Source organism: Gossypium hirsutum, chromosome D11, assembly GCF_007990345.1.
Source record: "Gossypium hirsutum isolate 1008001.06 chromosome D11, Gossypium_hirsutum_v2.1, whole genome shotgun sequence".
NCBI classification, from domain to species: Eukaryota; Viridiplantae; Streptophyta; class Magnoliopsida; order Malvales; family Malvaceae; genus Gossypium; species Gossypium hirsutum.
In genome coordinates this window covers 59,170,824-59,186,138 of record NC_053447.1, presented here as the reverse complement: position 1 = coordinate 59,186,138, position 15,315 = coordinate 59,170,824, and the positions used below count along the sequence as shown (strand labels likewise).

The 15,315-nt window shown below is 29.4% G+C and overlaps 1 protein-coding gene across 1 annotated transcript; it reads right to left on the bottom strand.

The window, feature by feature from the left end:
- Window positions 1-8,755: 8,755 nt before the first annotated feature.
- LOC107945966 (guanosine deaminase) lies at window positions 8,756-11,756 on the bottom strand. Its single transcript, XM_016880142.2, has 5 exons — window positions 11,394-11,756; window positions 10,955-11,014; window positions 9,793-9,983; window positions 9,206-9,310; window positions 8,756-9,040 (listed from the first exon to the last, which is right to left on the bottom strand). The coding sequence occupies exons 1-5, from the start codon at window positions 11,407-11,409 to the stop codon at window positions 8,852-8,854; spliced, it is 561 nt and encodes a 186-aa protein (XP_016735631.2). The 5' UTR covers window positions 11,410-11,756; the 3' UTR covers window positions 8,756-8,851.
- Between the last annotated feature and the right edge of the window lie 3,559 nt (window positions 11,757-15,315).

The window sequence follows — 15,315 nt, the reverse complement described above, 5'->3', positions numbered from 1 at the left end:
GGGATTTTGATTTTCTTTTGGGGGGTCTTTTCGGCAATATAAGGAGATATCAAAAATTGTAAAAGAAAGAAAAACACATATTAGAATATCGGAGATAAGAACAACAGAGGTTGATTTTTTCGATCTATTTACTCGTCATTTTTTATTTTTTATTTTATTTTTATTTTGTTTTACGAATCTGTTAAATAAAAATAAAACAATAAAGGAAAAGGGGAGGAGAGACTTACCCAAAATCGCCCTACTGATGCCCTCGCCGGAAGCCCTTTATGGCTGCAGAGATCGGATCGAGGGAGGGCACGGGTCTCTCTTTTCCTTCAGACTTCACGCCTGAAGGTTCAGTCTTGGAACAGGGCTCAAAGGGGAGGCTCAAAATAGCCCCTTTCGTGCGATGCTGGCCGCTAGACGCGGCGGTTCCACGGCGAAGCCACGGTGGTGACCATGGCCGAAAGCCTAAGCCTATTGTGGGAAGGGAGGCCGAGAGTCTCCCTCTCTCTGTCTTTTTTAAAATAATAAGAGAAATGTTTTTTTATTTTTTTAAGTATTTCAATGGCTTCGAAACCGGCACCGTTTTAGCCTCAGTGACCCGCGCGGTGACCCGACCCAAGGGAAAGATCCGCGCGTTTTTGGCTCAATGGTCTATTTGCGCTATAAGTCCTTATGTGTTTGGTTGTTTTTGGCTCAAGGGAAAGATGCAACGTTTTTACAAGAAGTTTCTTTTATTTAATGTTTCATATATGATTATTATTTTCCATTTTTCTTTTGTTATACGTTATCATTGTTTTGATTAACTTATTTTACTTTTTATTCTTAAGGATGGTGGAAGATTTGATATCATTATCTATATAAAATTGAGAAATAAGATTCACTCTCAACGTCTGATTTTTTATATTTGCTTGGGGATGATCTCTTTCTCTTCATTACAAAGGATGTTTATAATCATTACTTCTCATCCATGGTAGCGTAAGTCAATCTAATCAACGTCTTTTGAAATTTGATTTGATTTCTATTAAAAAATTCAATTTATATAATCACTATCCATATCTCTATGAATTTATAAAATCCTTCATGCATTTTGTTATTGGGATTTTTATGTGGAGATAAACATTTTTTTCATTTTTAATAGAGTTGATTGGTTTAATTTTGATTTTGATTAAGATATATGATTATTGCGGAATGTGAGTAAAAATATTTACTTGTCTTGAACATTGTGATATTCATCATGTTTGTGATAATTTCATATCATTGTAAAATTTGAAATGAAATTATGTATAAGAGGTGGAGGTTATAAAATGTTTATGTTTAAACCTTTATAGTTGTAAAGTTATTTTAATTTGACATTATAATATTTTGTATTTTCTTGTGGTATGATATATAAAATATATATTATCTAACCACAATGATTTATTAGTGACATGAATTTATTATTTGTTACTTATACCTATTCATTTTATTTTTATATGAATAAATAAAATTTTATTTAAAATAAATTAAGCATTCATTAAGATTATACAATAAAATGATTATATGCTCCTGAAGAGCTAATATTGCATCAAACTGTAAAAAGCTCTTTAAGAGGTTATATTTTAGCTACTTGTGATGCAAAATTTTATAAAATATAATATTATTTTTCAGATCAAGAAGATATATGTTGAATAAAACCTTCATGTGTTTTACAATAAAACCATATATATAAATAAAATGAGATACTCATGTATTTGTATTATATATATTCCTCGAAGGAATACATTACATTATATTATTGAAATATCTAATGCACTCCTGCAGTAGCAATATTGTGAAAATGACTTTAACAGTATTTTCAAACAATCTCATACCTTCTAGTGGCTAAGCAAAATAATAAGTTACTAATGAAAAACTATGAAATTCTTCCCACTAGTTTTGCTTCATTCCCTGAAGTGAATGTAGCAGTACATAACAATTATGAAAAATGAAAATATAAAGAGCATGATTGTTGTTGTAATTGAGGATGTGATTGGAGACTAATCATGACAACATGAATAGATAGATTTTAATTTAAAATCCACACATATTTTGCTATGGTGATTATGAAATAAAAAGTCAATGGAGGCATTTAGAAGTCGGAGGCATTTAGAAGTCTATCCTACTAGATTTATTGCATCCCTGAAGTGAATGTAAACATAAAGAAAATAAAATGTATAATCATGGACCACTAAAAGTGTGAACATAATAATAAATAAGAGAACAATGAGAGTTCTCAATATAAATCTTCAAATGGTAAAGATAATTTATGTTATCAATGTGATATGAAAGATTATTGGCCACATATGTGCCATATGCCCAAATATTTTGTTTTTGTTAATATTCTTTGAGGAAGGATATTAGAATGTAGTAATAAATTCTATCATTATAGATAGAAAATTTTACCTTATTTGGTACTAAAACAAACAAATATTATTCCAACATTTGATAGTACAAAATTAGTCGAAAGCTCTAGAAGAGCTAATATATTAATATCTTATGATGGTTAATCCATTGGTTTTAGAAGATATTTACAATGGATCTTATATTAAGATAGTGAATGAAGAAAATATTATATTGTATATGAATCACTATTGCTATAAATATCTATTTTGAAAGGATGAAAAATAGACGATTGGGTTATTAATTTATATTTATTTTATAATATTTGTGGCCTTCTTTTGTCATCATCCCCATTAAGGGGTTGGAAACAAAATATTTGACTGTGAAAGATCTATTTATGAGCAATAAAATATGATAATTCTATCTAAAGCTCGTTATGATTGGATGCACTTGAAATTACAATTTTTTTTAGATATTTGAAGATTTTGGCATATTCCCTAAAACAAATATTGTATATAATTGTGGAAATTATATTTATTTTGTTGACTTAGTGAAATTATAATATTCACATTGATTTAGACATTTCCAGTAGTAAATGTCAAAATAGCACTTACATGTGAATACAAAGTAAAAGGAATGATAGTAAAATTATCAATTTGTTACAATTTAGTACAATTGAAACGCATATTAAAGTAAACCAGAAGTTTACTGATACAAATGCATTTACTACTTGGCATGGCCAGTTAGACTATCCTAAATCATATATGATACGAAAATTAATTGAGAATTCATGTGGACATTCATTAAAGAACTAGAAGATTCTTTAATTTAAAGAATCCTCATTTGTTGCTTGTTCTTATTGAAAATTGATTGTTAGAAACTCACTAGCTAAAGTTGAGATTTAATGTCTTGCATTTCTGAAACGAATATGGGCTCATTCATCCACCATGTGGATGGTTTTGATATTATATGATTTTGGTAGATGCATCTAAAAAATAATCACATATGTGTTATCAATTTGCAACCTGTCGTTTGCAAGATTACTTGTTTAAATAATTAATTCCAGATCATGCAATTAAGTCAATTCATCTTGCTAATATTGATGAGTTTATATCTCAATATTTTATTGATTGAATTTGAAAAACTTTTGTAAAAGTTTGTGCATAATGGTTTAGAGAAATTATTAATTAAACACCTTTGATTAATGTCTAAATTGTTACTTATGAGAACTAAACTTCCTATTTCAATATGAGATTATGTTGATTTACTTGTTGTATGCATCAAGCCAATAACTTATAAATACTACCCATTACAATTGGTTTTTGATCAAGAGCTAAATATTTCTCATCTTTGAATTTTTGTATGTGTGTATATGTTTCAATTGCTCCACCACAACGCACAAAGATGAGTAAATCCACAAAGAAAGTTGGGAATATATATTACTTAAAAATTTATTTATATTATTAGATGTTTTGAATGTATTCGATATTCAATTATAACATGATTTGTGATTACAATTTTGATTCGATAGTTTTCTCGACATTAGGGGAAAAGAAATAATAACTTGTAATGAGTTAGGGGGAGAGTAATTTAAACTAGAAGTTCAATAAGGATAACTCATTACAAGTTAACTATTAGATGTATTTACAAACTTAATAAGAATAACCAAGTGTTATATACCATCTAATATTTTAACTTGAATCAAAGTCCCAATAGGACAATCAGTTAGAATAAATAATAGATTGATCGGTTCCAAAGATGAGAATTCTTCTAGATGGTCATCTAGTGGAGGCGGGTGCTTCAGAAGAGACCCTAGACATAACTAATAAGTAAAACTCCAAAAGAGATTTAGGTACCTGAAACTAAAGATTAAAATAATGAAAATAAGATATCTCGATAAGTTATGTCAATTTGAGAAAATGTGGAACAGAATAATAAAATTGGTTAACAATGATTTTGCATGAAATATTATTATTGAAATAATGAAATAAAAGGAAGATTTTGAATAAATCTGTAACGACCCGATAGTCATGGGTGTTGAAAAGTGCATTTTTGGGATTTTATTTTTGCAAAACGGACTCGTAAATATTTATTAAAAATATTTACGAAGTTAGTTGTGAAGTTAATTAGGTTTTGGTTAGGTGAAATTGTTTGAATTAAGAGTAATTAGATAAAAGGACTAAATTGTATAAATGGTGAAAGTTAAATTATAGATTAAAGAAAATTAAAGGGACCAAAGGAGCAATTATGCCAATGGTCATAATTGAGGCGGCATAAGTGTATATATATTATGAATTTTTAAAGTTAAAATATATGTATTATAATATTAAAATATTAAAACTTAAAAGTTAAGTGTATATATATAATATTATATTATAATAATTAAATAAAAGAAAAAGAATAGAAAAAGAAAGAGCATAGAAACGAAAACAGGAAGGGAAAGAAAGAAAAAGAAAAAGAAAGAATGGAGAAATTAGGGTTTCAAAGTTCAAAACTTAATTGGTGAGTCAATTTAGTCCATTTTCTTGTAATTTTTATGTTTTTAGAATTTCGATATTAAATACTACCCGACATGTTAAAATTTTAGAAATTACTGAGTTTTTAAATGCTGTCTATGTTGAATAATTTTAGTATTAGGGATTAAATTGATAGATTTTTAAGTTAGAAATGAAAAAGAATTGACTTATAGAATAAATTGTAAATTTTGAGTATTAGGGACTAAATTGTGAAAATTCAAAATTTAGGGATTTAAGTGAAATTAGGGAGTTAAATCTAGTCTAAAGTGGAATTTGTATGAAAATATAATATCGATTGTGAAGAAATAAAATCAGTCTCGATTTAGGGACTAAATTGAAAATTAGGCAAATATTGATTAAAAATTAAAATATTCAATATGAAATTGAATTGTGTTGTATTGATAATTTTTTAATTGTTTTAATTTCGTAGCTAACATCGTTCCGGAACCCTTGACTAAAAAGGGAAAAGATAAAGTCGACGAGGAATAGCTCAGAATTTCTAGTTTGTATTTCTATAATCCGAATCTAATTATTAATTATTGTATTTTGATTAAATGTTTATGGTAAGTGATTGAGGTGAGTATTTGGCATTTTGATATTGAATTGAATTTATATGTATATGTGATTATATGAAAAATTGATATTGGATATTGATTGTTTTTGAATTGTGAAATTAAACCCTATTAACTGTATCGAGCTGAGTCAGATATAGATGGCATGCCATATGATTGGAAGAGTTCAGGGATTTCTTCGACTTTGAGTCGATGAGATACTGGGTGTCAATTTACTACTTCGGATTAATTCCATAAGGCACTAGGTGCCAATTTACTTCGGTTTAGTCGATGAGACACTAGGTGTCAAATTATTACTTCGAATTATCCGATGAGGCACTGGGTGTCAAACTGGTGTGTTTAGTTGGATCCGTGTATCCGTCCGAGTTCGAGTCGTGTTAATAGGGGTAATTAATTGAAATGGCACTATGATTGATATTAGATGATATTGTATGCGAAATGAAAATGGGACAGTGAATTGAAATATGGATTGAGACATATGAATTGTGTATTCATGAATTGGAAATGGAATGAACAATATTGTTGTTTAAATTATATGTGTATCATATTGTGAAAAGCTATTATATAGCAAATGATGATAATTGAGTATGGTATGAATGATGTATTTATGAATTGAATATTGGATGACTAATGTCATTGTGTGAATAAATGCGGTTTTTAATATTCAATTGTGCTTATAGTTAAAATGTGCATATTATATTATATTGTCTTTAAATATTCGGATTATAGAAATACCACTGAGTTTTACTCAGCATACGGTTTGTTTTCCGTGCGCAGGTTAGGTTCTTAATTTTGATTGTCGAATCAACATCCAACAACGATCCCGATCTCAAATGTGGTGATATTTATCCTTTTGAAATGTGTTGGCATGTACCTAGGGTGTCTAATTAATAGTTATTTTGTGGATTGAATGTAAATAAGGTTAATATTGGTTTGGTATATATATACATGTGTTTGTGTTTGAAGTTTTATTTTGGCATGTTAATTTGGTGTTTAAGTCCTCATAAGCTAACTAAAATGAATTAAATTAGATATGTTTATAATTTGGACTTGAATGATATTTTGATGATATAATTGTGGTACCAATGAGGGTACATTGGTTAGGCACCTAGGATGATTGTTTTGACATGTTTTGGATGTGTTTGATCGTGTTTTGAATTGATTAAATGAATGGTTTTTGAGTTGCTTATTTCCCAAGCTTGTAGGGAATGGTAAACTTGTTATTTAAGGTACATTTTGAGTCCACACGGCCAGACACATGAACGTGTGACTGGACCGTGTGAGACACACGGCTAACACATGGGCGTGTGGTTTGGTCGTGTGTCCCTTGCAACTTTAAAATTTTAAAATAGAATGCTTAGGTATTTTCACACGGGCAGAGACACGGGCGTGTGTCCCCTGTTTCTTTGAAAATTTTTGATGTTTTCGAAAAAATTTCAAAAATTTTTTTGTCCAAGCTTGTCGGGAATGGTAAACTTGTTGTCTAAGGTACATTTTGAGTCCACACGGCCAAACACATGGGCGTGTGAGACATATGGCTAGCACACGGCCATCTGAACCCTGCAGCTTTGAAAATTTTTATTATTTTTCGAAAAATTTTCTGAGTTTCCAAATTAGTCCCGACTTGTTTTTAACACATAATTTGGGCCTTGAGGGCTCGAATAAGGGACAATATGTATGAGTTTGATTGGTTTTTACTTGAATATTATATGATATGAAATGCATTGAAATTATGTTTGTTTGATCGGTAATATTCCAAAACCCTATTCCGGCGACGGATGTGGGTTAGGGGTGTTACAAAATCTATTGAGAAATATAGGTATGGAATAAATTGATCAAAATAGAAAGACGCATCTCAAGTACAATTAAATTCGTGGAGATTTTGGACCAGTAGTCCAAATATCTAAAGGTATAAAGCCAGTGAGGGTGCAATTGAAGTAGTTTTGCAAAAGCGGAATAAAAATATGAAGTTTTTCGCTAAGTCCTGGCATTTATTATGAAAAGATGTAATATTCTTTTGTGTTGATGCAATAACCTTTAGATATATTATTAAATTGACAATTCATAAAAGATTTAACTTGCGTCTAATGGTTATTGTTACAACCTTTTATGAATTACTATGTAGTAAAGTTTATATTAAAATCCTTGAAGGATTTAGAATGCTAAAAGCATATTGAAATTCTCGAGAAATTGTTCATTTATATAAATTGAAATAATTTGAACATATATGGTAAATTTGACTTAGTGAATAGTAGTTGAAAGAGAATTATAAAATGATTCAAAATACCTATTTCTGTTTTATAAAAGAATCATGATTAAAGTTTGTTATGATTATTGTTGAATCTCCTAAAGAGATCAAAATATATTTCCCCAAAATTTCCTCACTCATAAGTTTTAAAAGAATAGTAATATAAATGCTTAGCAAATACATTCAAATAGTCATTTAAAAAACTAGAATTTAAGATTGAATACGTAGAATATGAGAAAATATGTGATGTTTTCATGAGAGGGAGTAAATAAACGTTGCACTCTTTTTCCCTTAATCAAAGTTGTCTCATTGGGTTTTCCTAGTAAGGTTTTTAATGATGCAGCATAGTATGCGTATTATAGATTGTGCACTTTTTTTCCTTCATTAGGTTTTTATCCCACAAGGTTTTCCCTAATAAGGTTTAACGAGGCACATTATATAACAATTGAAATCCAAGGTGAAGGTGTTATGAATATCTTATTAAGTGAATGTCCATCATGATCAAGATAAAGTTTTAATGTACTTTAAATTGTAATAGTTATTAGAATTAAATCTCTACTTCTTTTATACTTCTTACGCTTATAAATAGAGACTATTTATTTTTTATTTTCTCCATCTCTTTATTTTATAACAATATTCAAATTATTCATGCAATTATTTATGCATATTAAAATTTTGATTGATTCACATTTACGTAAAAATACCAAGTAACATTTAACACCTAAAAATACTAATCAACAAAAAGATCGTACTGATAAAAATAATAAAACCTTGGGCATTCAACTAAAGCATTGATGTGATTAAACTTAATTTTAACGAATTTCAGTTTCAGTAACTTTAAATGCTGCCTTTTAGAGTAATATAATAATAGAAACTAAGACAAGCTCTCCCTCTCCCCAACCCAAAGTGCCTCCAAATGTGGTTTAGTCATAGCCTTGGGCCCACCAGCTAGACTGCCACTTACTTTTGGGGACGAGACCAGACCAGACCACCATTGATGGGACAATTAGGCTTGGAATGGCCGTTCTTTCGGTCTCGAATCTTAATCATTATACTTATAAGGTTTTTTTATTTTATGAAATCAAACAATGCGTTACTTATTATTGATAACTTCAAAGAGGGGGCAGTTTTAACATAAACTTCAAACTGTGTTTCTAGTAATGAAAGAGAAATTAATACAAGGTGAACTTTTCCTTGGTCTTCTCAAATACTTGTTCTGCAATGACAGCACCTGTTCCATCGGCTTGCTTGATCTCCAGATTAGCCTTCTGGTAAAACCCAGTACCTCTCAATGCATCCGCAATGAAATCATCAAATCCTATTGCTATGGCTGCCTCTGCTTTCGCTCCATAAACCAGCCTCTGCTTTCCCATTACAAAATAAACACATGTCACCATTTCGGTTTCATATAGCCACTCTTAAGAAGTGAAATCCAACAAGTCCGGGGTTGAAATCTCAACATATGCAACCCTGAGTTAATGACAAAGATTATATACGTTAAGAAATAGTAAGGTTTGGCATCGGACCTTGATTCTCGACAGATGGATAGCACCGAAGCACATTGGGCAAGGCTCGCATGAAGCATATATTTCACAGTCCGAGAGCTCAATTTGATTCAGCTTCTTGCATGCCTGACATAGTATGTTATGTTCCAAGCATTAGTAAATAGAAAACATGGATTTCTCATACATTTATATGAGAACATAAGAAACATTATATGCTAATTCTAGCAGGCACCGATGAGAATCGAGCTGAATTAGTCTTATTTCCACACTATAATTAACGTACGTGTAAAATTATTGACTATCACATGACTGCTAGAAATACAGCAAACTCTTGCCATCAAACAAAATAAAGCCATAACAATTGCAAATTAATCATAGAATGATGCCGAAAAACCCCACAAAGGAAAGCTACTGTATATTTATATGTAAATCTTCCATTGAAGCTATCATATTTTCTTACAATCAACAAACAAAAAATAAAGCTTTTCGTAACATTTCATGGTTTTCAGGAATTGGAACTGTTTCAATCATTTCAAGTAAACATATGGACAGGATCGATAAATTTGATTAAACTGTTTTGTTGGTTTGTTTAGTTCTTTTGATCTGACCTCTCTAATAGCAGTAACCTCTGCATGTGCAGTAGGGTCAGTGTTTCTCAAAACCATGTTGTGACAACTCACAACGACTTCGTCATTGCGAACGACAACTGCACCAAACGGCCCTCCATCTTTACATTCAACCCCTTTATACGCTTCTCCAATTGCTTGTGTTAAGAATTTGTGATCTCTATCCTGTACAGCTGGTTGAACAATAAACAGAAACAAGAGCATTTTCATAACCATCTAACAAACATTACGCATGATGGTTCTCTGAAGATATCCACATCGTTAATCAAGTATCTTTGAATCATTCACTCCCATGTTGTCCAAAACCCGTCTTTAATACTTATGACATATTGATTAACATGGCATATCCAAGCAATAATGACAACCCTCACTATGATCCATAACTTGTGATAACTAAAAAACCTACTATTGGAAAACACACCTATGCCATCCAGACTCTTTGTTTTTCTCGAACCCATGGCTAACACCTATGTGCAATACATATCTAGATATGGATATGAACTCATCCTCAAGTCCAGGTAACAGAGATCAAAACAGCATATCCAAGCAACATACCAGATCATCAATACTGATAACCATCACCATGATCCATAAACTCAGACATAGATTCTTTATTTTTCCCAAACCTGTGTCCAACACCTATGTACGACACATACCCGGACATTGATATGCGGTCATCCTCAAATCCAGGTAACATAAATTAACACGGAATATCTAAGCAGTATACCACATCATCAATGATAACCATCAGTATGATCCATAAACTGTGACACAGCTAAAAGCCATCACATAACACCTATGTTATTTCTACTTTTCGTTTTTCCTAAACCCGAGTCTAACACCAATGTCCGACATATGTTCAGACTCGCCCCAGGTAACATAGATTAACACAGCATATCAAAAGCAATATACCAGATCATAAACATCAGTCTGATCTATAAACTGTGACAGCTAAAAAAATAAACTATAAGATAAGTGTATTGAAGGAAGTAAATCTCCATTACTATACTAAAACAATAGGCAAAATTCAATGAATGAAAAGAATATCTTGAATCTACCGAAATAATTCTAATGGTAGCAACTATGAAGAGGCCATTTAATATTAGCTTTTTAACATTAAATCCTATGAAAAGTTGACAATTACCTTCTTGATGACCAGGAAAAGCAGAGGCAACGGAAATGGTTCCTTCTTTAGCTTCCAACACTGTTTTTTTTTAAATAAAAATAAAAAGAAACATTAATATTACAATTAATTATTCACAAAATAAGATTGAAAATTGAGACACATAATATTCTTCAAATGCATGCATAAAACCTAAAAACTATAATTTAAAACAAATTGTGGAAAAAGTGAGTTCCTTTTTTACTTCCAGGCATTCACAAATTCAATTGATCTGTCTAATACTAAAACTAGAAATGCAAAGCAAAGTGGAAAAATTCAGTTATCTCAGATTCTGGAAAAGTAACAATGAAATTTTCATGAAAGGTAAAAAAGAAAAAGAGAAAGAAAGGATTAAAGATCAAGAAAACAAAATCTTAAAAAATATAAAAACAAAAAACAAAACCCAGAAAGAAAAGCATACCCTTTGCCTCTTCCATGATGAGAAAAAAAACAGAGAAGAAAATTGAAAAGCTGGGTTAATGAAAGGCAAATGGGGGTAGTCAACAGAAAATGGGAAAAAGAGAAGATAAAATGTGAGAGAGAAAGATAGGAGAACCAGCAAGGCTTGTTCACGTAATTATATAGGAATGTATATTTATATGTAATATATATTATTAAATATTAAATAAGACTCATGGAGGAGAAAATTAAAAATAAAGAGTTACATAGGAAGGGAAAAGGAAAATTCCAAGTTGCAGAAAAAACACATGCAATATAATAAAAGACAAATGGGAATCTCTTTTTTATTTTGAGGCTGATTCAGTTTATCTGTTTTCCTTTCAATGCACCTTTTTTTTTGAAAAAAAATTATATTTTCTTATATGGTTTTTGTTTTTTGTTTTTTTTTTTCCTGAAAGCACTTATAGGAGTCTCTAGAGTTGTTTGTGATGGGTTATTTTTAGGCTGTTCTCAACCACTAACTTCTTTTTGAACTATTTCTATTTTGTTTTTAAGGTCCAATCAAAGAGCTAAAATAAATATATTAAAAAGTTTTAAATTATTTTATTTTTTACTGTATTTACATAAATATTAATTTATTAATTTATAAGTTGTAGGATCGATTTAATTTGTATCATGTTTTCAAAATTATAAAAATGAAGTAAATATATGGAAGAATTTTAAAATTGGTAGGTAATTTCACAAGGGGTTTTTAATTTCCACCAAAATTTGTAGGAGCTGTTGAATATGTTGGTGAATTTCAAAATTTGAGAATAATTCCACTTAAAAGAGGTAATTTTTTTAAAATTCTTCATAATTTTATTTTATGTAGTACATATAGTCTCATTCAAAGATAGAAAAGTAAACTTCAAAAATCGTGTTTTTAATAATTTAATATATATTTTTAAAATTTTGTTTTTATTAAAACTATATGTATTTTTACAAATATAATTATATTTATATTGAACCTTTTGTATTATTTATTTTTTAAAATTTTTAAAATTTCAATAACTTAATTCTAAAATTCTTAAACATTTTAAAATTTCATTAACATACACTCTTAAATTAGAGGATAACATACACTTAAGCACATTAAAATTTATGTCCTCTTACATGTTGTGATAGCAACAATATCGATTCTGATTTAATTTAAATTAAATATTTGATTTATGTTAATATAAGAAAATCTTAAACTATTAATTTTGGTTAATTTATTATTTATCTTTAAAATTTACAAGTCATTCCATATAAATTGTTGGGTTTTTTTTATAATATTAGAAATATAAATATTAATTTCTAACAATTTAAAAGCTAGTAGAAAAATGAAGCATATAATTAAACCGATAAAAAAAAGGAGAGCTTATCTAAATAAAATCATACAGTCTTAACAACATTTTCATTATTTTATTTTTGCTAAAAAAGATATGATTCTCTTAATTCTTGTTTAGAAAGAAACCAAACTCTTTTTTAGAGCCAATAATACGAATGTTTTATCTCTTAATCAAATCTATATTTATCGCTTTATCCCCATATTATTTGGAATGTGACTCGTATTTATTAGACGTTTTGTAGGTATTTAAAAAGGCGTTCAATGATTTATCGAATAATAGGTAGAATAGAGGCAACGTCGCGATGGAATCCCAAACAAAGGTGATGGCGTCATCGTGACGAGCATGCATGGGACGTCACAACATCATGGCGATTCTCCAAGTTGTGCAATCACGTTTTAAACTTCAAGTAGAACTGCTATTCTAGGGATATTTTAGTATGATTAAAACACTAATCTAAGCCTATTTAAATGGGTCATAAGGTGACAATATGTAGTCACATATGAGTTTCATAGTAATTATGGTTAGAATTTTGTTCTCGCATTAAGACTTTATCTTTGGGATTTGAGATTGTACGTTTAGGTTTATTTTCTCCATATTGTATTCTCATTTGTTTACTCATTTAGTGAAAAGCCAAAACCTCATTTGTCAGTGATTTTTATCCTCTTTGTAAGAATTTTCTACGTAAATATTTGTGTGTTTGGTCTTTTTTATTTTATTTGTTCATTGCTTATACGGGTCGATTTCCAACCTACATCAACAAAATAACAAGAGATATTTTTTAATACAATTTTTTAATTATTGAAGTGAAAAGTACTACGTAATTAAATAGGGTAGAATCTACATCTTGGTAGTAAAATAAAGTATTAATTGGTATTTAAAGTTAAGTGATAATTATTAATTTTACGGTGATTTCAGAATGTGATTTCCAGATGAGAACCGACCAAAACGTGAATCACACAATACATTAGAATAAATTAATAAAAGCAAAAGATAGATGGCCAAACCGAAGGCGTGAAGTCAAACATGGCATTCTATCATTTACCCACGTTCTACCAATTATTAAATTTAAATCATTATTCTTTTCCTTTTCCATGTAAAATAATAATAAATTCAACTTGGAAGCAATATCGGATCGAATTAAGTGAAAAATTTGACTTAATTGAGTTGACAACTCCTATTTTATTAACTTAACTCAATTCAAAATTCTTTTTGAATCAAACCGATTGACTTGAAATTCAAGTCGAGTCGAATTAAGTAAATTTGTTCAAGTTTTAAATTAAAAAAATTGAACATGTCTAATTAAAATATTATTACAGTACAATAATTACATGTTAGAGTACATAAATTTAAAGTCGTATTTATTAGAAAATATTTGTCAAAGAAAAACAAGAAAAAAATACAATAAACTTAAATCATTAAGTTATTTAGGTCCCAAAATTATTATTTTATAAACAAAATTAAAATTTTAACTTTCTTTATATACGACCAAAAGAATATTCATACTAATCTATTATTTAAATTGTAAAATTCAACTCGAATTGACTCAAAAAAAATTAAATAACCCTTTCCATTAACTGGAAATTTAAAAAAGATTTTCGATTTTTTTAAATCAAATCGAGTTTTATGCGCATATGCCAATGTTGACATGTTGAATGATAAAATTGTTCATATATGTATTAAAATATGTTATATTACTAAATATTAATAAATTATTAAAAAATTTAATATATATATATGACAAAATTGTTCTTTGCCCCCACGAAACATGGTGGAAAGCTGGAAGAATTCCAACAATATAAGGAAACGCCCATACTGATTGGCCTTTAGGTTGAACAAAGTAGAAAGTCGTTTTAAAATAAAATTGTAAATGGACATTAACACTTAAATCTAATCCTACAAGCTAAATATTTCCCCCTTCGAATATGATTCTGTCGAATTTCAATATTAAACACATTGACCCCTCTATATTTCAAAACTTATCGACTAAAAACAATTATTGCTTTCCTTAAATAATTTTGATATATTTGATCCTGATACTTAAAAACACAAAAACAATATACATAAAAGAACTTTATAAAAATAAATAAAATGCATATTCTTTAAGAGCTAAATTTATTATACCAATTAAAATTGCATAAATTTGACAAAAATATTAATATAAAGATTAATTGTACATAGATGTTAACATTCGAAATTGACAGATTAAATTGCTCAAACTTTTTGAGAGACCAAATTGATTAATAAATTTGGGAGGGAGGGACTGAAAAGATAATTCTACAAAGTAATTTTCATTAGCATTACCAATTTAACATCCACAAAAAATAACGTCTTTGGGCGTCGTTGAAGTAGACTCTCACCTCTTGTAGCCTTTGTAGGGCTGAACCATGGCTGCTGAAAAGCAAGAGCACGTGGTGTGGCTTTGAAGAGCACAAAGTGGTTCGAACCCAAAACACTACTTGAACTAGCATCCCATGACCTGCTCTATATCCTAGAAGTTGTGGGTTCATTTCATGCCTTACTTTTCAACACCATAAATTTCCGCATGCACTCACTTTTCAGCAAAGCCATAAATCT